The sequence below is a fragment of the Halichoerus grypus genome, chromosome 1 (assembly GCF_964656455.1).
Source record: "Halichoerus grypus chromosome 1, mHalGry1.hap1.1, whole genome shotgun sequence".
Classification (NCBI taxonomy): Eukaryota; Metazoa; Chordata; class Mammalia; order Carnivora; family Phocidae; genus Halichoerus; species Halichoerus grypus.
In genome coordinates, this window is record NC_135712.1 from 11,125,296 (window position 1) to 11,152,766 (window position 27,471).

General features: G+C 45.9%; 1 protein-coding gene across 1 annotated transcript in view; it reads right to left on the bottom strand.

Moving 5' to 3' along the window:
- CLIC6 (chloride intracellular channel 6) overlaps positions 1-3,803 on the bottom strand; it is a 41,070-nt gene extending 37,267 nt beyond the window's left edge. The window contains exon 1 of the mRNA XM_036101887.2: positions 2,703-3,803. Coding sequence (XP_035957780.1) covers positions 2,703-3,803 — 1,101 coding nt within the window. The remainder of the gene's footprint in view (positions 1-2,702) is intronic.
- Positions 3,804-27,471: the final 23,668 nt, after the last annotated feature.

Genomic DNA, 27,471 nt, shown 5'->3' on the forward strand with positions numbered 1-27,471 from the left:
CACGTCAGAAAAGAACAATCTGGATAAGCTGTCCATGACAAGCCCCTTGCCTCTGCCCACACAAACTTCTCCTGAGCAGGAGCTGAGGAAAAAAATTTATTTTTACGTTTCATAACATTCCTATCCCCAGAGAATGGAGGCAATTAGCTACCTAGAGAGATTTTCTCTTAAGAAAAAAGGGGGGTGGGCACCTGGGTGGCTCAGTCAGTTAAGCGTCTGCCTTCAGCTCAGGTCAAGATCCCAGGGTCCTGGGATCGAGCCCCACATCAGGTTCTCTCCTCAGTGGGAAGCCTGCTTCTCCCTCTCCCACTCCCCCTGCTTGTGCCCTCTCTCTCTCTCCTCTCTCACAAATAAATAAATAAAATCTTTTAAAAAAAAAAAGAGGCAGGGATGGAATGGGCAGGGGATTGTTTCTGTGCAAAATCAATGGACGTTTGTGGGAGCTGAGCAGATAAAATGACAAGAATGCGCATTTACACTATGCTTGATTTCAAGCATAGTGTGCTTTCTAAGTGCTTTATGGAATCTAATTTTTGAATCCCCACAACAACCTCGGGGGGTAGGTACTATGATTATCCCCATTTTATCCATAAGCAACAAAGGCACAGAAAGGTCACGTAGCTTGCCCAAGGTCACACTGCAAGAAAGTAGCAGAGCCAGGATTTGATCCCGCTGGTTCTAAGGTCCCTGCTATTGATTACCACGGTATATACCACCTCGTGCCGGCAGCCACCCATTCAAACCTCCATCATGTTCCAAGCCTGGGCTCCACATGGAGGATGGAAGATGAATTTCACACAGTCAAGGGAAGAGATAAAACACGCAATGTGTGAGTGGACCTTCAACAGAGGGACACCCAAGCCGGCCTGGGGTTGACAAAGGCCCCCCAGAGGAGATGATGCCTGTGCTGAGTCTAGACACACAGGAGATAACCAGGCAGGAGGCCGGGAGTGGGGCGAGGGGGGAAGAAACTTGATTCGGGCAGAGGGCAGAGCACCTGCACAATTTCCAGGCAGGCAGGAATGTGGTTCTCTCAAGGAATGATAACTACTTCAGTATGGCTGGCCTGGTGGTACCAGGGGTGACAAAGTCGGGGGGGACACCCAGGCAATACCGCAGAGGCACAAATGCCATCGTGAGTGGCCTGTGGCCTGGCTAAGGAGGGTGGACTCACTTGAAAGTCTACAATAAGCAACTGGTGCAATTTTACTTTCAGAAACAAAGTGATCGGATCTCATTTCCTAGCTCACTGGCTATCACCGAGGGCCTAGCCAGGAGAGCTGGGAAATGGAAGCAAGAAGACAAGGTAGGAAGATGTTACTGTATGTCAAAAACCGTAACGAGAAACTGCAAAGATGTGCTGGAAGCAAGTGGCCATGAGACGAAGCAACGGGGAATTGCTTAAATCAAAAATAAAAAAAATTTATTTTTACGTTTCATAACATTCCTATCCCCAGAGAATGGAGGCAATTAGCTACCTAGAGAGATTTTCTCTTAAGAAAAAAGGGGGGTGGGCAGCACTGTGTTCAGCTCTCCCCTTCCTCCTCCCCTCCCACTCCCCTTGGCCTTCCCTGCAGACGTCCAGCTCCCAGGGGCCTTCCTAGAGGCTGTGCCCTTAGATTATATCCCAACACTTAACCTTAATATGCTCCAGGGGCTTCAGAAATGCTCAGAACAACGCCTTCCCACTAGTGAAGAAACAAACGCATGCCCTCTCTTCCCTAACTCTCTTGCCCCCCAAATGATTCTTGAAATTCTGGTGTTAATCACTTTGGAAACTTTTCTCTTTTTGCTTATTAGAATTTGCTTACATTCCCGTCAAGGAGCTTTAGGTCCTAACTGGCTTTTATAAGCCTGAAAGTATTTTGAAAGGATTATGATTGAACATGCAATGCACATTCTTGACCTTATTATCTGCTGCTCTCCTGGTCTGGCCAAAGGTCCTCAGAAAGCGCTTTTTTTTTTTTAAACAAAGATCCCCGTGTGTGTGAGCTACAGCTGGACCTTGCCCCTTATTTTTGATGCCTTGTAGAAAGGCCTCTTTAAACTCCAAACTTCCTCAGTCGTGTCCTACAGATTCTTTAACAAAATCATTGCTTTCTTCCCATTTGAAGCGAGGTTGAAATATGACATAAAGGCAGATGATGTTCAAGTCACCCAGCATCTTGTGTTCTTCCAAAACCAATGTTAAAATGCTCAACAAATATTATAATATTTAAATAAATTTCCACTTTCCTTCCAAATACTAAGGAGGGATACTTTTTTGGAGCTGAAAACATTGGCCAACTCTGGGCCTCTGAAATTTGAGTCCTGGGGAGACTTCTCACATTACAACCTGTTCGCATTTTTTTTTTCCCACTTCAAGTATTAGAGCTTCCTTTGGCATGAATTGCTTTGAACATCAAGAGGGCGTGTCACTTTTTCTTTTATTTTCTTTTTTTTTTTTCATTGATTCTTCAGTAATCTCCGGACTAGAAGGGCCAGTTAGGATTTTCAGAACAAAGGACAGTGGGATGCTGGACCCGCACCCCCACTTCCCCTACGACCCTTACCCGACCTCTTTGTTTCCAAACCATCCTGTCTCCCCAAAACGCTCCTGAAACTCCCCATGACCCCCAGGCTGTGAATAGAAGCGACAATCAGGACACCTGGAAGACCAAGGCTCAAAAAGCGCTACAAGTTGCGGGGACGGCTCAATTTACCTTCACGAAGAGGGTGATGTCGTGCTCCTGCCGCGGGGCCCCCTCCTCCGACGCCTCGCCGTCCTCCCGGCGGCCGTTCACCCGCGCGGTCTCGTCCCCGCCCTCGACGCTGGCCTCCTCCGCCAGGTGGTTGCTGAGCTCGGCCCCCGGCCCCGCGGGCCCGCTTGCCTCGGCCGCCTCCGCCTCCGCCGGCGCGCTGCTGCTGTCTGGGGGCTCCTCCTCGCCCCCGGCTGCGGCCTGCTCGCCTGGCCCCTCCGGGCCGCGCTCTTGCCTCTCCTCCTCTGCCTCCTCCATCTCCTCCTGGGGTCCACCCTGGTCCCCGTCCTCGACAGCTTCCGCCCTCGCGTCCCCCGGGGCCACTTCCTCCGACTCTTCCGTCCCCGGGGCCCCCGCCTCGTCGGCGGCGGCGCCCGCCGCTGCACCCCGAGGCTCCCCTGCAAGCTCCCCGGGGCCGCACCCCCCAATCTCCGCCGCTGCGGCCTCCGTGGCCTCGGCCTGGAGCTGGGGGCTGGGGTCCCCTCCGTCCCGGGGTTCACCCTCGGCCCCGTGCGCCCCTCCCGCCTGCCCCGCGGCTTCCATGCTGGCCCCCGGCGTGCCGCCTCCGGGTTCCTCCGGCCCTTGCTCCGCTGTCTCCTTCTCCCCGGGGGCCTCGGGCTCCCCGGGCTCCCCCTGAACCTCCCTCGAGGCTTCGCCCTGCGCGCCGCGGCCGGGGCTCGCCTCCTCCACCTGCTCGGCGCCGCTCGCCTCCTCTCCCTGGGGGACCTCGGCGCACCCTGGGGCGCCCTCCTCGGCCTCCGCCTCGCCCTGCGCTGCCCTCGCGCCTTGCGTCTCGGCCCCCGGGCCACTGTCCGCGCCCGGCTCCGGCTCGGCCGCGCGCCCTCCGTCGGGGTCGGTGCCTTCCGCCTGGTTCACCGCGGCCGTCGCGGCTGCGCCCGCCCCCTCACTCCTCGGCGCCTCCGCGGCGCCCTCGCTGGCCTCCTCCCGCTCCGCCTCCTGGCCCGCGGCCCCCAGCTCGCCAGGTTTCTCCGCCGGAGGCGCGGGGCCCTCAGGCGGCGTCTGGGGATCTGGGGAGGCCCCCTCCAGCTCCGCGGCCTCGGCCATGGCCGCAGATCCCTGTCCTCCACTGGAGACCCTTCCTTGACACTGCTGATAGAGCCAGTGGCCCTGGGCGAGGAGCTCGGTGCCAGGGGCCCCCTGCGCCCGCTCCAGGAGGACGCCCCGCTCTGGGCTCGGGGGAAGGGGGCCGCCCGGCGGGGCGGAGCGCTGGACCTGGGGGCAGAATGGGCTCGACCCCAAGACACTGCGCCCGTTCTCCCGGTTTAAGCTTTCTGGTATCTTCCTCCACCGTAACTGTGTCTCCCCGGTTCCACGTCTGCTTCCCACCCGGACTCTAATTCTGACCCGGGTTCCCTGGTGGCGCGGGCCACGGAGGACCAGAGCGTGGCTGGGGAAGGCCTCTTAGCTCCCGCACCCTTTGAAATGCCTGGCCTGCCGTCCTGGGGCTGACCAGAAGTCATCCGTGCCAATGCCATCCCCCTGGGGCTTGGGCGGGGTTTGCACCCCCTCCTCTCTCCCTGTTCGGGTGGCCTGGGAGCCTGGCCAATGACAGCCTTTCTCATGGCCCTTTGGATTTCAGTGAAAAGATCCTGTTCTACTGGCAGCTTGGGTGTTTTCTCTACCAGCATCAAGTTCCAGAGCCATTTAAATCCCCCCCCCCAAACACCCCACACTGGGACACCCAAAGACCTAATCACCACTTTCCCCCAGGGACCCAAGCGTTAAGCTTCTCAGCTGGTACCCAATGCAGATGCCCATGTGCTCCCTCAATGTCCAAGAGCAAGTGGGGTAAATCCTGGAAGAAAGGAGAAAGGGAAACCACCTTCCAATCTTTGCAGGCCCTTCCGCAAGTTCCTGAGGCCCCCATATAGAAGCAAGAGGAGTCAGTTGAGCTGCTCTGACCAGAGATGGGCTCTGTTGTGCATGAGGGGCCCTCTCCTCAAGGTATGACAAGTATGGGGGCCTTATACTGGGGAAAGGTTAGATCCTTCACTCTAAGAGTCTATCTTTCAGATTCTAGGTATTCTAAACCCATGGCTAGTGTTTTAGCCTGAGTTGTGTGTTAAGGGCTTGGGGAGGTGGGGATAGGGAGGTGAAAATACAAGATTTAAAGAAGGGAGCTGTGGAATTCACTGGGTTAGGAACCTCCCGGAATCCCAAACTGGACACCTTTTCCCCAAGAAAAGGAAGTTATGATGAAAATTATGTAGTAAGTTTACTATGAGCTAGGCTGAATCACATGGGTTACAGAGAGGACCCCACTGCCCCAGATGACCCAGTCTAAATGTGATGGAGCAGGGAGCCCAACTCAAGACTGATTTGAGTTGTCAGGCTTTTGATGGCTTTGACGCTGCCCTGAGACACGTTAGTCTATCACGTCCACAGAGGGCTCTGTCATCACTAAAAGATCAGATGGTATCTTCTGATATGGTTTGGAGTCACCCATTTAGCCAACCACCAGGATGCCTCCTTCTAATACTCATTTTCCATCACTGACAGGTGACAAGACAGGAGGCCAGTGTCACCTAGATTCGTGCTCCCTTTCTCCAAGGTTGTGCCCTATCGGGAAAGGAAGGGGCCAGCAGCTTCGTCACCACAAAGCACGGCACGCACACATAGAAACTAGACAGAACTGTCAGGAACAGACCCTGCTTTGCAAATGCTCCAGTCGCCGGGAAAATCCTGCAGCATTTGCAAAGCGAGACAGCCTTATTTCTTAAGGAAGGACAAAGTCAGCGCCATCAGCCCCAGACAGCAAACACAGTCCAGGACGATGATGTGTTTCAGAAAACAGAATTCTTCGAAATAGAAAGATGGCCGGGTGTATATTATACTGTCCAGTGTATATTATGTAACGCGGTACACGACCCTGCGATCAGACACGTTATTATTTCTGCAGTGGCACCTCGAACATTCACACTGGATGCAATATGTGAAAACCATACATGGGGCGCCTGGGTGGCTCAGTTGGTTAAGCCACTGCCTTCGGCTCAGGTCATGGTCCTGGAGTCCCGGGATCGAGTCCCGCATCGGGCTCCCTGCTCAGCGGGGAGTCTGCTTCTCCCTCTGACCCTCCCCCTCTCATGTGCTCTCTCTCTCAAATAAATAAATAAAATCTTTAAAAAAAAAAAAAAAAAAAAAAAAAAAAAAAACCATACATAGCTTCAGGGACCGCAGTTCAAGTTCACCACCAAATGAGTTCTGGTCAGTCTGGCTTTGCTTCCAGATGAGGTCCCCCCAAAAGCTGGCAGTTTTCAGAGTTTTTTGGATTTCGGAATGTAAACATGCAGTGTGGTCCTGTGGCCCACTGCAGGGCTCTAGGTGTATTTGCTCTACTTGGAAACATGCAAGATTAGTTACATCTATACATTGCTTCTTAATAACAAACCATCTCCAGTGCTCTGTTTTCACAAAGAACCAAATTAAAGGCACTTACGTATGTGAGTAACAATACTCCATGAGCCTTAACTCAAGCAAGGTTTATAGAAATGTCCTGGTTATGGGAAGGTTGGCATCTCTAAAAAACCTCCTTTTGAATCAAGCGATAATCAAGAGACGATTAACTCATGGACGCAAACTCAGTACAGTTGACTGGCTGGCTGAAGGCTAGCCCCAGGTAGCGTCCTTGTCGAAAAACAGCAATAAAAAAGTCTGTTCTGTCCTAGCAACTGATCCTGCACATCCAACAAAGCTGTTTTATTCTATAGGATTAGGATTTATTCCTGTATACTGTTTAGATTCATTTACTCACATTGACATTGGCTTTCAAAATAACACCAGGCCATCTGTAGAATGTAGACTCTTTCACATTTTAATCATAATCTTAATAAACAATTGTTAAATGTTTACATCACATAATTCTGCAAATTTCTTTTATTTTCTATAATTAAACAAACGTATTATTTTTAAATACATTAAATACTCCAAGCTAAAGATTGGAAAGACAGAGAATAACAGAGCTCTTTACAATTTTTCTGTAATTCCATTACTCATAATAAATACTTTCTTCATTTTTGAGAGAGAGAGACTATTCTAGACACTGGGCAAACAGCAACGAACAAAGCCTTGCAGGGCTTTGGGATGGAGCAAAAGTAAATAAGCAAGCAATTAAGCCAGACACCTTTGGATAATGTTCAGCTTTATATAGACTTACACTCTTATACTCACACATGCATATTCTGAAAACCTTAACTCCTTTCACTCACACCCTTCATCCAACCTGCCAATAAATCCTATTATCTCTGCTTTTTAAAACATATCCAGACTCTAACCTCTTCTCTCTACGCCCACTGCTCCCCACTGGACCAAGCCACCATTACCTCCCATCTGGTCCTGGTTTCCCCTTGCTTTTCTTGTCTGTTCTCCACCCCACAATCAGATGACCCCCCTCGAAATCACGAGTCCACCAGGCCACTTTTATGCTGGAATCCTTTCTTTTTTTATTTTTTATTTCTTTTTTTAAAGATTTTGTTTTTAAGTAATCTCTACACCCAACATGGGGCTTGAACTCACAACCCTGAAATCAAGAGTCACATGCTCTACCTCTACCGACTGAGCCAGCTGGGCATCCCTATGCTTGAAACCTTTCAAAGGCTTCCTGTCTCACACCAAGAAAAAGTCAAGTCCTTATCCATCAAGTATGTATCCTATAAAATCAGGCACCCCAATCTCTTTCTGGTCTCACTGGCTTCTTACACATCAGTCTTTCTGCTGTTGCCAGAATTTGCTGGGCATTCGTCTGCCTGGTTGCTCCCTACATCTGTGTAGCTCACCCCTTACCTTGTTGAGATTTTCATAAGCTATTTCCTCTAAGCACCCTATTTCACTTTATTATCTTATTTTTGTGGTGATAACATTTAGGATCTACCCTTTTAGCAATATACAATACGATATTAACTATGGTGACATTGTGGTACCTTAGATCTCCAGAACGTATTCATCTTGCATCACTGAAACTTTGTGCCCTTGATCAACATCTACCTACTTCGCCCTCCCCTCCCCAGCCTTTGCTAACCACCATTCTACTCTCTGTTTATATGAGTTTGACCCTTTAGATTCCACATATAAGTGAGGTCATGCAGTATTGTCTTTCTGTATCTGGCTTATTTCACTTAACAGAATGTCCCATAGGTGTCACAAAAGGCAGGTTCCCCTTCTTTTTAAAAACTGAATAATATTCCATCATGTGTATATAGCATGTTTCTTTCTCGGTTCATCCATCAAAAGATATATACATTGTTTCCATATCCTGACTATTGTGAGTAATGGATAAGCATTCTATTTTAAAGCTCAATTCCTACTCCCTGTCAGCCTTTTCGGCCTTATTTTTCCCATAGTTGTTATCTCCCCATGACATATAATGTATTTTGCTTCTTTACTATCTGTCTCCCCAGTCCCACCCCACTAGGATGCTGGTGCATGAAGCCAGGGGTTTTTGTTGTCAGTGCCGAGGACAGGACCGAGCCCGTCATAGCAGAAGCCTAATACCTACTGAGTAATGAATACATGGATGCTTTCAAATACATATGTATCGACTCCAACCAGTTTTCAAAAATACTCACCTCAGTTGGTTTTATACTTTGGGGGACAAGCTAATGTCACAGACACACTGTCCACAGAAATTCTTATCTACTGACTTTGGTGAATACTTCAGCGAATACTTTTAATTATTAGCAAAGGCCAAGTCAGTTCATACACAGAAACACAAAAGGAAATACCAAAGAAACACAATTGTGAAGGTCGAGGTGAAGGTACTTAGAGGTTTGCACATCGTTAACTCAGCAGTAGGCACCAGATTAGCTATTTAAATACCAAGGAGGGTTAGACAGAGGTGACAGATTCGAGGCTGGGATGCAAGAGACAAATGTACAGGTAATTAAGTAGTTCTTAGTAATTACAGAGCTTGCCTACCATATATTACTAGGAATCACGAAGTAGGATAACTCAGGGATTAACGAGGGAAAACTCAAGGGCTTATAACTAAACAATGTAAAGATTTGTCCTTTTGCTGTTTTTCCAGAATGAATGGACTCACTTCCATAGAGATCTCCTCTTTCTCTAGCAGGTGTCTGTTCCATTCAGAAGGATCCTTGGGATTTCAATGTATGTATAACATTCAGATCACAGGATGCATTATGACTGAGCGAAAGTCCCCCTTGCGCTGATTTCTCTTCAAACAACTGTTCCTCCTCACCTTAGAGGGGCCCCAAACCTGCCTTAATTTCCCTGGATTTACCCAGTTAATTGTAAAGGTGTATTTCAGTTAAAAGCAGGCTATCACTGGGGCGCCTGGCTGGCTCAGTCGGTGGAGCATGCGACCCTTGATCTCGGGGTTGTGAGTTCAAGCCCCATGTTGGGTGTAGAGATTACTTAAAGAAATAAAATCTAGAAGACAAGGAAGAAGGAGAAGGAGGAGGAGGAGGAGAAGGTGGAGGAGAAGGAGAAGGAGAAGAAGAAGAGAAAGAAGACAGCTATTGCTGAAAATCAGCCTAAACTAGAAGGCAAGGATTGGAGCACAGATATTATCTAGAACAGAAGATGTTGTAATAGGACCATGGCCATTATAAGTCAGACAATGTTCGTATCGTACTGAGCACAGCATTGTTGTTGACACTGTGACCTTGCTGTTAGTATCATCTCAGAGGACACATCTTGATAGAACAGTGTATTAAAGTGTTGGAAAAACCACAACACTTCATCCCACTTAGCCCATGACAGTCCTGGGTTATCCTGTTGACTCAGGAGCATAATCACAAAAGCACCTCCTGTCACTCACAAACGCATCTTAGTTTGGACAATGAATCATATGGTCACCCTACCATGAACTCACCTAGCTAGTGAGGATTTTTTCTGTTTTCTTTCCACATGATCTTGCACTGTTCTCAAAACAAACGAGATTTGGAATAAATACCTGTTGGATGAGAGAAGAGATTTTTGACAAAAAAGAGGGAGGAAGGAAGGGAAGGAGGAGGGGGAGGGGAAGGAGGGGAGAAGCCTCCAAAATTGTATTACAAACCACTTTCTGAAAGCCCTTCTGGAAAGGCAGCCCACAGTCTGGGAGGGAAAAGACGAAGCCATGTTGCAGGCCTCATGGTAAGTCTGGGGAGAAGGATAGGGGTGGAGGGGTGCGGACCCCTGGGCCAGCCTGGCTCCTGGGAGCGGAGCCTCTTATTCTCACAGCACCTTCCCTTCTGACCCCAGGAGTAGCAGTAACAATCCCACTGCAGATAAAAACAATACTAAAACTCAAGACTGACAGCCAGTTTTAAACCTGCCACTTCTATCTCTAAAGTTTTTTTTTTCCTAAGCATTTTCGCGTTTTCCTCGAACTGTTCAATCTTCCGTATTGTTCTCTACATGTTGTAGAAACTCACTTTTCTTTTAACTCTAAACTCCCAAGTTTTTTCTCTCCTCCCTCCAGTCCTCCAGAACCCTGGAATCTACGGCAATGGATGGAGGTGTGTGTGAACACTGGGTTCAAATAGCAGCAATTATGCCCCTCGTGGGACATCTGGTAATGTCTGGACACACTTTTGGGTTGTCGTGATTGGAGGCTGCTCCTGGCATCTAGGGAACAGAGGCCAGGGATGCTGCTAAACCTCATCCCATGCACAGGACAGCCCCCCAGCCACCAGGAATTAACCAGTTCATAACCTCAATTGTTGGGTGAGAGGCAGACCAGCCTCCCTCCGGCCCCCTAATTACAGGGTTTTCCATAGAAAATTACTTCATCTCTTATATTGACTCTACCAGGAGCTTGGGGGCAGTAGATGAGGTGGTGCTGTGTTGTGTCAGGGGGGGGTGTTCACTCCTCAAAACATCTCCTCACAGATGATTACTAATGAATCCTGATGGAAGCTCTTTGAAAGGATAGAGAGATTATGAGATTTGCATCTAGAAGTCTAGGCTCAACTCTTAATTCTGCTGCTGTGTTGTATTGTGCGAGCCACTTCTTGGTGATAAACTTACCACCCTGGGTTCCTCTGAGCATTGAAAGTGATAATGTGTAAAGTGTTTTGTAAACTTGGATGTTTCTGCACAATCACCAAGTGATATTGATTTGCCTTCAGGTGGTGGTCCAATGGCTGGTCCGATTGTTTTTCATTGTCCAGATATTGGAATGGACTTCTTCTATAACACAGGACATTTATCTAAAATATTAATCCCTTGACACTTGTCAAAAAGCCAGCTTTCCTGGCCCTGGGCATCCATTGACACATAAGGGCTTAGAAATTTCAGTTTCTTAAATTTCCATTCCTTATAGGAAACATTGGGGGAAAAAGTTATCTGTCAGAGTGAAAAAAGATGGAGGTAAAGAGAAAAGATGATACTAAAGCAAGCCTTGTTCCCACATATCCAAAAAATACCTCTCATCTGCTGGGAACCAGGTAAGCTCTGAGTGGCCAGGTAAAGCACAAGCTGGCCATTGTGAGACTTTCAAATCTTTTGTTTTTACCATTTTACCTAACTACAGGTTCATGAAAAAGTGAGCACCACATCTTCTCCCTCTAACCTTCCCCCCCTCATGTACTCTCTCTCTCTCTCTCTCATTCTCGCTCTCTCAAATAAATAAATAAATCTTTAAACAAAAAAAGGGGGGGCGCCTGGGTGGCTCAGTTGGTTAAGCAACTGCCTTCAGCTCAGGTCATGATCCTGGAGTCCCGGGATCGAGTCCTGCATCGGGCTCCCTGCTCAGCGAGGAGCCTGCTTCTCCCTCTGACCCTCCCCCCTCTAATGTACTCTCTCTCTCTCTCATTCTCGCTCTCTCAAATAAATAAATAAATCTTTAAAAAAAAAAAGTGAGCACCACATCACAAAATTAAGTTATCATCTCTGTATAATATAGTCATGAAATTGTCCTTTAGAAAAACCATTTCCATTCTACTCACATTGAGCTTTGAGAAGACCTACCCATCCATCCATCATCCAATCCACCCAATCCACCCATCCATCAATCCATTCATCCATCATCCACCACACCACAATTTTTTTCTGAGGACCTTTCTGTGGCACAGACTCAGCTAGTGTTGGAGAAATAAACACAAATGCAACAAGTGTCCCACCCTGCTGTGGAAAAAACTTACTACACTATAAACCTGCTGATGTTCATGCTGGCTCATTGCTGGTGTTTCATGCCATGCTTCCTCAATAACTTTGATTACGCATTTGTTTATTTTGAAGATATTTATATCTTCAAAATACTTCACACTCTATAAACTCAAATATGCCAAGGCCATGCTTTGTAAAAATATTTTTGCTGCTCATATTTTGAAGCACATTTCTTAAAAACTTGGAGTGAAATGTTTGAAATGTATTTTTGTTCATTTATTCAGCACTCTTAGAATGAGATCATTTAGCTCATGACTGTTACACCCCCCAAATCTTACCAAGATTTGAGCTTTCCTTTTTAATTTGGTTGAGTTTAATCTGATTGGACCAGAAAGAGATAAAGCCTGTGAAGGAGGGTCTACTTGAGCCTCAGCTCTGTGGGCACACTCTCCCCAGAGGTGCATGGGTGTCATCAGGAGAGTGGTGAATTCAGTGACCTTGGGAAGCCCCTTTCACTTGATGGGACATCATCCTGAGTGAGAACCTTGAATCAGATGATTGGGGGGTTACTTCAGTACTCCAATTCTGTAATCTGTAATCTATGATCTAACATCTCACATACTTGGAAATCACTAATCAGAGCAGAACAAAGCTGAGAATCAGGAAGTGAGCAGAAAAGGTCTCCCCGAGCCAAAAACAATATAACTGAGTTTGCCTCTTAAAGTGTGAATGTTTCCCCAAGGATGAGCAACTGAGCTCTCATTCCAAGCCCATGATTCTATCCTAAATTCAATCGAACCTATTTTCTGGTGTCTTGATCCAGAACACATCACAAACAGCAAAATAGGAAGGCTGAAGCAGTCATCTTCATGAAAACAAAATGCTTAAATTAAAAGCAAAACACTGCTTACAGTTTTAAGTCTTAGTTAGCAATGAGGTTTACTTCCTTATTTCAAATGAACCAAGAAAATGACTTATTGATTGAAAGAAAGAAAGGAATGGGCGCCTGGGTGGCTCAGTTGGTTAAGCGACTGCCTTCGGCTCAGGTCATGATCCTGGAGTCCCTGGATCGAGTCCCGCATCGGGCTCCCTGCTCAGCAGGGAGCCTGCTTCTCCCTCTGACCCTCTCCCCTCTCATGTGCTCTCTCTCTCTCATTCTCTCTCTCTCAAATAAATAAATAAAATCTTTAAAAAAAAAAAAAAGAAAGAAAGAAAGAAAGGAAGAACCCAAGGAAGGGGAGGGGGAGGGAAGAGGGAGGGAGGGAGAAAAGAAGGAAGGAAAGAAAGGAAGGAAGAGCCCTATATGCCTAGCACATAGTACAGAATAATGAACCAAAATCTCAAAAGCAGACTGGTGGTTGCGTGTGTTGGGGAAAAACAATATAGTTATTTGGTTCTATTTTATTATATTTATTTATGAAATGGCACAGTATTATTGGAAAAAAGCCCCATATTTAAATATTTCAGGTACAGTGATTTAATATACATACATTATATATAACTACTTATTATATGTTATAATTATCCATCTTGCAAATAAAGCATTATAGTACCAATTCGAAATTTAACTAGAAATTTACATGGCACGGTAATTTCTGCCCTTTATACTTCCTTTATGACTGTCTAAATGAGGTTTAAAATTCTTCCATAATTCTATTGCAAGTATGGTTACTGAGAGCAAGATCAAAGACCTTAAAGATTGTTCTGTCTAGTTCCCTCTTCTAAATAGATTGTTATGCATTCTGCCGCTATACAGAGCATTCTTTATACACGATACATTATTTTAAATCACTTAATAATCTCATCAACCCTGAGAAGTGGTCACTGCCCCGGAGTAGAAATAGGGGATGCCACAGAGTGAAATGACATGGGATTGAACTGGATTAAATTATGAGTTGTGAATTTGACTCTTTAAAATGATTTTTTTTTCTGAAATATTTCCCCTGAGGATAGCTTGATCACTTTCAGGCCCTTGTATAAAAAATATAATCATAATAATCATCCTTGGCAGTCGTGAAATAAGACGTTGTGTTCCACTTTTTTCCCCAGCTTTATTGAGATCTAAGTGACATATCGCATTGTGTAAGATTTAAGATGTACAACATGATGATTTGATGCACATACATATATATGGCAAGACGATCACCACAACAAGGATACTTAATACCTCCACCACTTCACTTAATTAACATTTTATGGTGTGGTGAGCAACATTTAGGATCTATTCTCTTAGCAACTTTCAAGTATACTTCCAAGTATATTTCAGTCTTGTTAACTATAATCGCCCAGCTATACGTTAGCTTGGCAGAACTTACTGATCTCACCACTGTAAGTTTGTACCCTATGATCAGTATCTCCCCATTTCCCCACCCCCAGCCCCTGGGAAGCATCAATGTCTTCTCTGTCTCTATGAGTTCAGCTTTTGTAGATTCTATGTATCAGTCAGGTTGTGCTCCTCCTTAATGTGGAACTCTGTTTTGGGAACCTGCTTCCCTCTCCATGCAGGTGGCTGGCTTCAGGCCACAGCCTCCGTCTTGTAGGCTCGCCATGAAGGTTGCTGCCCAAATCCCACCCCTATTCCTACCAGCCTGCCAACACTGCTGCTAAATCTTGTTCTCTGTTCTCTTGTTTATTTCTTCTTGAAAATAGGGCCAGTTAGTGCCCTGGAATGTGAGGTCCTTCCTGTTCTTTAGCTTGTAAACAATTGCCCCACCAGAAGCAGTGATGAGAGGCACAAGTACCTTCCTCAGACCCTGTACTGTAGCCCCCAAACCCATAAAATATTCTGGAAAGATCCCAGTGCCCAAGGTGTTCTTGGCGGAGTGGAGGGTCTCCGTAGCACCTGGCACTTTTCATATATCCGAAAGCAGCAGGTGGGGCTCTGAGGAGCCCTGGCTTCCTTCTTCCTAGCTGTCTGACTTGGGGCAAGAGAATGGGTCCTTCTACTAGGGGTGTTATGAGTCAATCTGTACAAAGTATAGCCTATCCTTATTATCTGAGGATTCAAATACTTCGTAAAACTTTTTTCTTTATTTGTATACATTCGCAACCCCATTTATACTTGTCAATATTTGTAACCCAAAAATCAAGAGAGTCCAAGATAATTGACCAGCCCTTTCTCTACTGAGACAAGGATGGCAACTTTCTCGCCAAGAAAAAAAAAAGAAAGAAAGAAAGAAAAAGAAATACATCCTTACCATCCAGCTGAAAGATTCCCTCTGGAGGGCTCCCGACTCCATTTGCAAATGGAAGCAGGCTTTCCTTAAAAGCCCATTTCGTATTTAAGTCCCTGGTTTCACAGATGACACTCACGGCATTTATTAACATACAAGATTGTCTTTAAACAAAATTTCAAAATAAGCCAAGGGCAGACCAGCTCTACTTTCTTCCTCTTTTACTTGTGCTTGGTTTCTGGGTGTCTTTGGACAAGTTTCCCAACCTTACTATTGGGAAGTGGTCCCTGCCCTGCCCTTACAAGGTTATTTGGGATGAAACAAGAAGTTTGCGTGAACAAAACCCAGGAACTGTGGCCATAACCAAGGTGAAGCACTGAGAGCAGACCGTCGGTGCTCAAAGGCAGAGGTGCCCAAGCCCAGCTGTGCATCACAATAGGAGGGGTGCCGGGCGTGTGTCAGAATGAAAGGTCCCCTGGCCCTGTCTCCAGAAATGAATTATCCAACTGGTCAGCCTGGAGGCCCTGGTGTCTGTTCCATTCCTTCTGCAGGAATGTCTCGCGTTCTTCCAGGTTTGGGAAGACCGCCTTGAGGATCACACATCTGCTCCTTCGTGTGAACTTGGGTCAATGAGCTACCACACCAAAGAGCATTTACACTTTAAGTCCCTACCTCTATTTGGGAAATAAAAGCTTTGCGCCCATGAACATGTTAAGAGCAAGTGAGAAACTATTTTTCAGGTAGAGAGTCTTTGACAGTTCCCTGAAGTTAACCCACCTGGGACCTTTGATGAAAGAATAAAAGGAAGGTATATGTTGGTCATATGGGTGTTTATAGTGAAGGAGTGAATAAGGGACTTGGTGGGTGTGAAAGCAATGCAGACATACGGCAGTCAAAGGGGGAGGGAATTCTAGATTGTTTGAAGGAGTAAGAAAAAGGGTAAACAGCTAGATTTCAAAGCAACCTTATTTGGAGAAGATTTTGTATTTTTTGGATATAATTATTCTTCCTTGTAAATCTCAGTGGTTTATAAGACATTACTGGTCTCCATGTCTCTGGTGCACTTATGTGCATTACATCTAAAAAAATCCAGTTGGGTGAGTGCCGGAGCATTCGATATACACCAAACTTGAAAGCTGTTTTCTAAGCCTGTCTTTACACCAGGAAGTTGAATTTTCCCAGAATCATACTGGCTCATGTTTCAATAAAAACTCAGAGCTCACAAAATGTGGGTTACGGGTTGTATTTTTCTACTCTTGGCTAACCGATTCTTGCCTTTTTGTTCATTTGTTTTTTGCTTCTGCTTTAAGTGTGTGTATACTGCTATAAATTCAGGTGGCAGGTCTCCTAGGTCGAGATAAAAAGATGTTTCACCTCCCCGAGGACTTTGAGGGCTTTGTTCCAGTTTTCTTTCATGGGATTTAAAGGCATAATGGTTACACTGCTGTAAGCTGAGCAGTTTCTAAAGTCACAGAAGCAAGTCGCGACCAGGCACCTCCCTGAAATAGGTGTTTATGCACCAGTCAACAGCTGGGAGTCAGCAGAGAGAAAGACCCAGGCTCTGTCTCTGGGAATATGGAAGTCTGCAAAAAAAAAAAAAAAAAAGTTGACCCGCCATCTCCCTTTTAGGGTTGTAGCAACAAAATGAGCTAGCTGGATGTTCTAATTACAACAAGGCACCATAATCCAAGTCCCCAAAAGGCACGTGAATAGAATTCTGGAGGTTCCTGGGGAAAAATCGTATTTTATATTCATGAAACTCAAATTTGGCAATTCTTCCAGGGACGAATGTAAGGAACAAACTATTCCAGTAATTGTAGCTGGGGCTTTATCCCCAATAAAAATCAGAGACATTTTTTATCCACTTCCAGAAGTGAGTTATCTTAAAGTGTCATTTCCATTCATCACTACTTGGAAATTTCAGTAGTTATCAGACCCGCCTCTGGAGTTTATGTAATGGGTTCATAAAGAAATACATATATTGTTCCTTCATTTCTTCTTGTATTTCTTCTTAATCACACATTTCTTCTTATTGTCTGCTAATTGCATTTCAGTATAATTGGCTTCCTTTGAGATCCTATGCATTTGATCTTAGGCGTTGAAAGCGTTCAGAGAGGGCTCACCAAGCTAGCAAAGGGATCCGTAGCTCAGAAAGGGTCAAGAAGCCTTGAAGTAGAATTTGTTTCTCAGTGGTATTTTAAATGAAACGTATACGTGTATCTTAAGAGGGGTACCAGTTACACAGGTATATTGATTTGTCAAAATTGTTAATGAAAACAATCTAAATGTCCTCGCACCAAGACATGGATAGACAAACTGTGTTATATCCGTACAAAGGAATACACCTCAGTAATGAAAAGGTCCAGCTATTAATACATGCAACCACATAGATCAATCTCAAATGCATTACGAAAAATGGAGGAAGCTAGACTCAAAAAGCTCCATAACATATCATTCCACTTATCTGACACTCTTTCCAAGCCAAAACCATACAGACAGAAAACAAATCAGTGTTGGCTGGGGGCAGGGAGTGGGGGTGTTCCTGGCACAGGAGCAAGGGGATTTCTGGAGATGGAATTTTTGTATTTTGATGTATGTAGATTTAATAGATTTATAGATTAAAATGCTATAAATACGACCCATTTGCTAGTTGCCTAATATCCCCTATCTTTCAGCTCTCCCTAAAGATGCAAGTGGCTGGCAGCCCCATCCTGAGCATGGAGGGCACCCCTGCATCTCTCCCGTTTCTCCCTCTGTGGCTGGCTCCCCTGGTCCCCTCTGGCCCCCAGCTCCTATGTCTGCCCCACCCCCTGCATCTCTTCTCCTCCTCATCTCCGCCTCTTTTCCTTCATTTTCCAAACACACCACTGCACAGAAGGTAATTGGAGTAGTTAGGACGTAATCTATAGCCCAAACTTGTGCACTTTTAAAAGTGAAGGTGATTATGCTTGGGCTACGGGTGTAAACCACAAGACTGACCCAGCAAACGAGGACCCACAGCTTCACAGCACAGCAGACGTTTACTTCAGAATCAGGGCTAACGATGGGCACTGGGTGAGTAGGTAGGTGACATCAGAGCCAAACAGGTCCAAAAAAATGTCAAAAAATTGACATGTGGCTTCTTAAGGGCATTAGGTCATTCCTGGCCCCAGAAGGTGTCACTAGCCTGCTGTTTATAACAGAACTAACACTCTCTCTCTACACCTCTCCCTGAATGCTCCCCCTTAGCTTGCTCACACTCGTCCCAAAAATGCCCAGCAACAGGCTTCTCAAATCAGCTTTCTCCTGATAGGAGCCGTCTCTCTGCTCCTGAGCTCCAAAACAGAGGCAGTCACACTGCTAACTAACACACCATGAGAGTGGACCATCTCGTTTCAACCTTTGAGACCTCCATGAGGTACCTGAAATGACTAGCCCCATTTGAAAGATGAGCATGTTGAGATTCAGAGGTGTCAAATATCCTCGGTAAGTGGCAGAGCCAGGAGTCCAAACCAGGTCTCTCAGGCAGCACGGGTAACGTGCAAACTCCTACATCCGGCCGTAGTTAAGCTTGCCTCACCCAAGGGCACCTAGTGCCAATGTCAGGCACGTGTTTGCATGTGTCTGCCTACCTTCTTGCTTGATTTAATTGTTTAAACAACCAAACTAACTCAGCAGCTGACAAATAACCTGATGATTTCCATTGCATTCAAACCTCAGGAGCTTAAATAATCAGTAAAGGTCGGTCTGAGCTCACGAACGCAGGCTCAGGAATCAAGAAAACATTCTTGTTCTTGGTTCTCGAGTCGTGATGACCTTGCTCTGAAGTCCAAAGTCATTTCCCTTCTAGATTTTAAAACTCAGTCTTGACACCACACCAGGTTATTTCTCTGTAACTCCAGACCTGTGAATGCAAACTGAAAATGGTGGATGGAAAAATTTAGGTTTTCATTTTCTATCCAGTGGGCATAGGTTGGAGAGTTAGAAATGCCTCCAAGGCAGGTTTTAAATTTTTCTATTTTATCCAGATGCTTGAGAATAGGAAGAAAACATCGTGGTTTTATGTAACAGGCAGTCCCCTCTTTTCTAGTGATTGTGTTGACCGCCAGTAGGTAAGAACGTAAAATGTATGTTTCCACGGAAATGATGTGATAAACTGAGAGTCAGTGTCCAGAGAAGCTTCCTCACATGAGTCCTGGGGAGAGAGCCAAAGAAGGGAGGAAGGAAGAAAGGAAGTTCCATTCTCCTTTCCCAGATCAGAATTAACCTACCACAAATTCTGATAAAATGAATGAGTTTCTAGAATCTTCCCACATCTCCTGCACTCTTCTCCAAGGTCCCAACATTATCCTTGGGAAGTCCAGGCTTTTGGTTTTCTCCTACACCATGAGGACTCCCAGCCCACCCTGTCTCCCTTTCCCTCTTGATCCCAACCACCTACCATCGCCCTCAAACCTCAACTCTTACCTTTTAGTGTAGGTAGGTTCTATCAAGCATTAGGAAGCACCAGGACGCCTGGCTGGCTCAGTCGTTAAGTGTCTGCCTTCGGCTCGGGTCATGATCCCAGGGTCCTGGGATCGAGCCCCGCATCAAGCTCCCTGCTCAGCGGGAAGCCTGCTTCTCCCTCTCCCACTCCCCCTGCTTGTGTTCCCTCTCTCGCTGTCTCTCTCTCTGTCAAATAAATAAATAAAATCTTAAAAAAAAAAAAAAAAGCATTAGGAAGCACCAACAGCAAACTCATATAGTGCTGGCTGAATGCCAAGCACTGTTTTAAGTACGTAACATATATTAACTCGTGTGATTCTTACAACAATCTTCCAGGGAAATGCTGTTATGACGCCTCCATGCTAAAGATGGAGAGACTGGAACAGAGAGGGTAAGTGATTTGCCCAAGGGCACCCAGTTACAAACCAGCAGAGCCCAGAAACATACCCAGACAGCCTGGCTCCAGAGTCTGTGAACTTAACCCTATGAACTTAACCCTTCTTAAAATTTGGGAAGCATGTGCCTAGTGCCAGGCACTGTACAGTGTGGGCGTGTGTTTAGCCCTGAGATATGCCCTGAGACCTGGGCTGTACCAGTCACTGTGCTAGCGCTGGGGACACAGGGGTAGCCAGGCCACATGGCCCATGCCCAAGTGGAGCCACACTCCTGGACGGCCTCAGACAATTAGCCAAGCCATTACAACACAGAGGAAATAAATGTTCTGTTAGGACCATGCAGGAGGGGTGCTCAACCCTGACCTGAGACTGGGAAGGTGTGGAGTGAAGCTTGGTCAGTCTAGGGTACACCTGAAAGAGGAATAGAAATTTAGCTGGTCAAAAAAAAAGGTAGGAGACAACATTCCAGGCAAAGGAGTGAGCATGGAAAACCCAGAGCAGGAAGTACAGTGAGGATGGAGCTAAGCATGGATGGGCCAGTCGGGTGAAGGGCAGAGAGCCGTGCAGAGGTAGACAAGGATCAGGCATTGAAGGGCCCTGTGAGCCCCATCAGAAAGTCTGGGCTTTATCCAAAGAGCATTGCAGCATCCCAAAGCGTTGTTCGCTGGGGGCAATATGAACTGACATGCATCTAGAGAGAGCACTTGCAGGAACGGGTTGGAAGGAGGTGGCCATGGTCCAGGATAGGGTCCACTCTCCGCAGGTCTAATGTAACTGCTTCCTGGTACGTGGAGAGCTCCAACCTGGAAGTCTGGGCCCTGACTGTGGTTCTGGGCTCAACATCAAAGGGTGACCGAATTGGCGATATTTGTAAAGGGCTCACCCAACTGTAGGGCTGTGATTTTCCACCACTAGTTCCCAATGGGGGCAATTGTGTCCCACAGGGGACATTTGGCAAAATCTGGAGGCATTTTTGGTTGTCAGAGCTTGGGGTAGTATACCAGATAGAGACCCGGGTTGCGTGCTATGAGGCCCAACGCAGCCCCCGCACAAAGAATGACCGAGCCCAAAATGCCAGTAGTGCCCACGTTGAGAAGGTCTGCACTACTGCACAGATGACCCAAACAAAGCAACTTGTAAACAATTCAGAACAAGCTTCCCATGGGACAATGAGGGAGTAACAGCACCCTCCCAAGAGGCTAAATTCAAAAAGTCAAAACAAGTAATACAATTCCCTAAAAATATTCCAAGCAGAGAAATAAACACCGTAAAATAAATGAGCCTGCCCCTGTGCTGGACCCCAAGTCCAGTCTTCAGCTTCCTGACTTCCTGCAGCAGGCCAGCCATGGAGGTTCCCTCCTGCTCCCCCCTGCGAGCCTCAGCCGCCTCACCTGACACATGCAACAGGGACAAAGTGAGTTGGTGGCGTGCTGGTCTATCACAGACACTCAGGAAACATCCGTCTCCTTTCCACTCCACCTCCTCCCTGTAGGTCTGGAACACGAGATGAAGGAGTGTCTAGGAAGGTGAACTTTCAGCCAATCTAGAACTCACTTCTGGGATCTGGGGACAGTGGGACAGTGGTCCCCAAAAGAGGAAGGTGTCCACACCCAAGGGGTGAAGGAAGTAAATATAAGCACATATTGAGACATTTTTTATCATCAACACTCTTTAATACATATTTTTGCATATGTTATATAGTATAACATTCTCTTACTAATATATGAAATCTATGAATAAAATATTTATATATACTGTTTTAAAGATTTATTTTTAAGTAATCTCTACACCCAACGTGGGGCTCAAACTTACAACCCCAAGATCAAAAGTCAGGTGCTCCACCCACTGAGCCAGCTGGGCACCCCTGAATAAAATACTTATATAAATAAATGTGGGGTTAACATTTATTAATTAATATATTTACATATATTGGGATATTGGAAATATACATTCAAAAAATTTTTTTGCTCATGGGGTGCTCAGTCAAAAACTGTTGGCATTGACGATAGACCATTAACATGGGCTCTAGATTGGGGTGATTCGGGGAGGGATGGGTCTGGGGGATTGTTCTATTTATCCCAATGCCTTAAAAAGTGTTTTGAGACCAAAGGTTTCTACCCTTCCAAAATTCAACTCCTCTTAAGGAACTGTTTCAGCTTCTGGCAAATGAAACTTGAAATAATCATGCAGATGATTTGGATTTTCAACACTAGGCCTGGTCCATTTCTAGCACAATCCTAGGGCCTCACTCCTCTTTCTTAGGAGAGAGGCTCCGCCCTTCACTGCAAGGTGGGTGACCCTTCCCATCAGGTGGAAAGGGGCCCCAGATTAAAGGTGCTGCCTCCTGGCCAGAGCTGGAAAGGAATGTTGTGTTCATCAACCCCGTCTCTCCCCATTCCCACATTCCCAAAGAGGTGGCAGATACTGCTCACCAGGGCCTCTGGATGGTTCCACACAGAGACAATAACAATACACAGTTACAGGGGAGTGGGTGAGGGTGGGAGTGAGTCATCCCCGTGAATGCCTTTTCAGTATAGCTTTGACTTTTGGATCCTATACATTCATTTTATTACATTAAAATTTTTTAAATATTAAAATTTAAAAATTATTTTGCCAATACAAAAATAATAATTAATTTTTTTAAAGAGGTTAGCAATTCAGGTTTTCAAATCTCTGTCCCCTCTGAACTTTATTTGTAAACTCTGGATTTTTCTGATGACCTTTCTTCTTAATAAGTCAGTGGCATCTTTATCACAGCACCATACTGGCTGGTACCCCTTCCTGTGAAATTTACACAGCTGATGTGCGCCTTGTTTCTTTAAAAAGGCTCAACTTCCCCCTTTAATCTTTCCTGAAGCCAGGAGTGATCTGGTTTCAGTGAACCTTGTTTTGTTCCAAGACTCACCTGTGCGATGCATTTATTCTACAGGGAAGCTTTTGAATGGACCCACCACCTGATCCCTCCCTGGTATCCATAGGCTCTGAGAAGGTCAGAATCCTGTTTTCTTCCACTGTGGCCACTCTCCCTTCAGAAGTCTTTTTGAAGGCTGGCTGGCTCATTAGGAGAGAGGATCATATATCCAAGGTGTGTAAGCCCTCCTTTCAGGACACGTCCACCTGTAAAGGGGTTTTTGGCAGGTGACCAACTTCCAGGAATTTGCTACCTCGATCATGGGGCCCAAACTCCCCAGTCTTGGGGTCAGCCCATGGGACTTATGATGCACCTAGCTGTATCAGGAAGCCTGGCATGCTTCTACTGGGCCCAGATAAATGGAATCAAAACCCTCCCTGTAATTCCAGGGGCTGGCCCTCAGCCGGCTCTCTTGGGAGGTAATGTGAGGCAAAGAGGATCCAGAGTCTTGGCTGGATCCGTGGGAGTGAGTGAAGAGGGGACTCAGTGCAGAAGGAAATTCAACGTCCTGTGCAGGAGGGAGCTTCCCTTCTCTATAGGACTTGAGTGACATGTAATGTCATCAAGGGACACGCTAGCACCAGAAGTCTTCCCCCTGGGGACAGCATGTAATTTTTTCATTGAAATAATTTCAAAATGCAATAGTTTTACTGATGTTGAAGCAGCCAGCCATTAGCACTGGAAATAACGGCATGAGGGCACCTTTGTAAGTGCCTATAATGAAGTAGCCAAATTGGCTTTTATTCATGCACGAATAAAGATTGTCTTACGGACACATTAAATAAACTTGTGATGGGAACCAAAATTTTAGTCTGTCAACATGCTTTTCTCTTGAGTGGGTGTGAGATTATAGAAAAAAATATGTTGGCCGCGCCTGGGTGGCTCCGTCAGTCAAGCGTCTGCCTTCAGCTCAGGTCATGATCCCAGGGTCCTGGGATGGAGCCCCATGTCCAGCTTCCTGCTCGGCGGGGAGTCTGCTTCTCCCTCTCCCTCTGCCTCTCCCCCTGCTTGTGCTCTCTGTCTTTCTCTCTCTCAAGTGAATAAATAAAATCTTTTAAAATATGATAAAAGAAAAATATAGGTTGGCCCCTACCCACGGTTCCCGGTACGGAGATGAAATCTCCTTGTAACTCCCTAAGTGATAAGGGCACTAGGAGCATCTTTTGTTCTGAGATTTGGTCTTTGACTCCAATTCCTGACACAGGGCTCCTGAAACACTTGTAGTTTCCTGGATGATCAGAGTGTCTTTTGTTCTAATGAGGTGACTCTGGGTGGGCTCCTGCCTGGGCTCCTGGATGGGGGCTGGTCACCAGAAAGAACAAGTCATGATTAGAAGCTTGGAATTTCCAGCCCGCCCCTCACTCTCTTGAGAAAGGAGAAGGGCTGAAAATGGAATTAATGATTGACCATACTTACGTGAGGAAGCCTCCATAAAAATCCCAATTGTATGGGGTTCAGAGAGCTTCTGGGTTGGTGACCGTGTAATGTACCTGAAGAGAGCATGGAAACTCGGCCCCTTTCCGACATCCCTTGCCCTGTGCATCACTTCTGTCTGGATGTTCATCTGTGCCTTTTAGCATACCCCTTTATGATAAACTGGTATGCATAAGTAAACTGTTTTCTTTTCTGTGAGCCACTCTAGTAAATTAATCAAACCTAAAGAGGAGGCTATGGGAACCTCTGATTTATAGCTTCTGGGTCAGAAGCACAGGTGACCACCTAGACTTGAAATTGGCATCTGGAGTGAGGAGCAATCTCATGGGACTGAGCCCTTAAATGCTATTTCCAGGTAGGGTAGTCGGGGTCAGAATTGGGTTAAATTGTAGGACCCCCAGCTGGTGTTGCAGAATTGCTTGGTATGGGGAAAACCCCCAGAGATTTGGTGACTAGAAGTGTCAGAATTGAAGTTTTCTGAGTGAAAGTAAAGTAAACACACAGTGGGGGGGAAATGGTCTGTTTCTATTTTCTGACTTAATGGGACACTTTAAATAAGTTAAACATAAGCTCTGGTTTAACAGCATAAGACAGACGTAAAAACTTGTGATGCGGATGGTATAATACTATAGAGGAGGATTTGACATTATCTAGCAAATTTATCTATGTATTTGCCCTCTGACCCAGCAATCCCACTTCTAGAAATCTCTCCCAAAGATATACAGGCAAAATGCGATGGAGCTGTACACACAAGGCTAGTGACAGAAGCTCTGTTTTTAATAGCAAAAGGCAGGAAACCATCCATATGTCCATCAACAGGGAATGGCTTAACAAATTAGAAACTGGTTGAATAAACTCAGGCATAGGTACACAGTAGAATGTAGACATGAATGAGGAATAGTTCCACTCCAGAGTAGTGATTTCCAGGAAATAGCATTAACCAAAAAAAAGCAAGATACAGAAAACAGTAAAACACACACATATTAATAATGTTAAGCTTAAAACTGTCAGTTATTTTACCAGCAAGAAAAAAAAAATGTGTTTATTCTGGAATACAAAGACAATTCAGGACAGGAAACCTACGGCAAAACCATTGGCAATTCTACAGAACAAGGGAAAAAATACGCTCTTTTATAAACGAAAAGAGACTGGGGGAGGGGCTGTTATCAGCAGAAGGTCCATAGGAGCAAACTGTGAGTTTGTAGTGGCTTCTCATTGGCTGAGCTGTGACTGTGTCTCATTGGCTGGGCTGTTGCCGGGGGAGGAGAAAACCTTCCTTCCTCCTGCTGGGGTCGTAAAGTAGCATCCCTAAGCAAGGCACCTCTCTTCCTGTTGGAGTCAGTTAAATGCAAGTGGTAGGGCGTGAGAGCTCCCTCTGCTGGCCTACAACTCCATTGTAGTGAGGTTTCCCTTCATTAATTTTCACGATACCTGTTCCCCACATTGGGGTAGGACTTGCAGGTGAGGAGTTCTAGGATTCCCTGAAAGGTTCCTCTTTTTCTAGGCTATTCCTAAACCCCTGAGTCCCTCAGTGGTAGTCTACTCTGACCACCATCTCCAGGTTCTGGCCCCTAGGGCAACCATCTAATTATTATTGTGGTGATGTGACGCTTTCTTTTGAGTATTATTGAACTATCCAGAGGCGCTCTTCAGAGGAAAGGTTATATAGAGACTCATGGTGTCTTATTATCCAGGCTTGTTCACTTGAGGCATTTTATAAGACCCTAAATGGTAATGGGCTAGGAGGATGAAATAAATGAATATATGTACAATTCTTTGGTTATAACATTTGCAACCTAAAATCAATCTGAACCCCTTACCTTGCATCTGGAAAGAAATGCAGTGTGCTCACTGATATTTCAGTAAATTTCCAGGGGTAACAGTCATTCCTACGGTTATTGTGACCCCCACCCCCAGTCTGAGTCTCATTCATCTAAACTGGTTTAGTCCCATCTCCCCACACCCAGTCAGGCTGGATTCCAGAACTCAAACCTGAGTCAATCAACAGGTGGCATTTTCCCACCAGAGATTAGTTCAACAGTAGACCCATTGGGTGATGGGTGTGAAAGGAGGTTGGGGTGGGGGGGTAGTTCTGGGAAAAAAAAAAAAAAAAAACTTTGCTTTTTAGAGAAAATCGCAGAAGGAAACATTCTTCTCTTCCTTAGGATTTTGTCCTGCCTTGAGGTGAGACCTAGAACACTGCACCCATCTCATTAAAGGGCAGAAAGAAGAGAACCATGGGACGTGGAGCTGAAGTCTGACCTGCCCCAAGACTTACAGTTAGGTGAGTCAGTAAATAAGCCACTTGTTTGAGCCAGTCTGAGTTGGGTTCTCTTATTTATGGCCAACTGTGTCCTGATACAGAGACCTCTGCTTCATATTCCTTTTCCCCCTGAGGTCTTGAACTCATTCATATCTCACCATTGGTGGCTCTTCTCCGCTAACCCGCATGCAGCAGGCATGGAGTACCCCTCTAATACCCTTCACCCCGAATAAGTGAGTGTGTCCATGGACTGCAGGTTTGGTCCATGCAGCTATATTGCAGTGAAAAAAGCCCAAAAGGAAAGCTCTATTTATTTTTTTTTCCTGGGAAGTTCTTCATCTATATTTGCTGCCACCTTCCACCATGTTGTCTGACCCCCTTCCCCTTCTCTATGCCATCCGAACAGTGATTCGCTCTGGGATGGGGAAGTGGGTGTGAGCAGGGAAGGCACACTGGAGCTTCGAAGTTACTGGAACGATCTGTTTCTTAATTTGGGTAGTGAATACATCGATATTTATTTTATTACTCATGAACTTATAGGGATATATTTTATACTCTCTTAGATCTAATATGTATTTCACAACAAAAAGAATTTAAGAAGCAGCTGGGGGATAAGGTGGGGAGAAAGTGGTAGCTCGCCCTTCTTAAAACAACCACAGCAGAATGCTGTGGTTCACAGATGGATGAATCGCACTCCGTCCTGCCCCCTCAGGGATGGTGTACAGCTCGTCAGCCCACAGAACAAATCCCAAAGTCCTCAGCTTCAGCCTCTTGTTGTGCAACCCACTGACCCTTCCAGGACTTCTTCTGTTGCTGGTGCTTTTCCTGAAACTCCTTTAGCCCCCCAACACTGCAAGTCCCAGCCCAGAATGGGTGTGAGAGGCCTGTGCTATCTGCCTTCCTATCCTCTGAACTGTGGTTGGGATGTCATTGCACGATGTGCGTTCCCATAGGCCACAACCATCCTCATGTCCCACTGGGTGCCAGCACCGAGCACCAGGCAGGTCTCTCCCCTGGAGCTCTC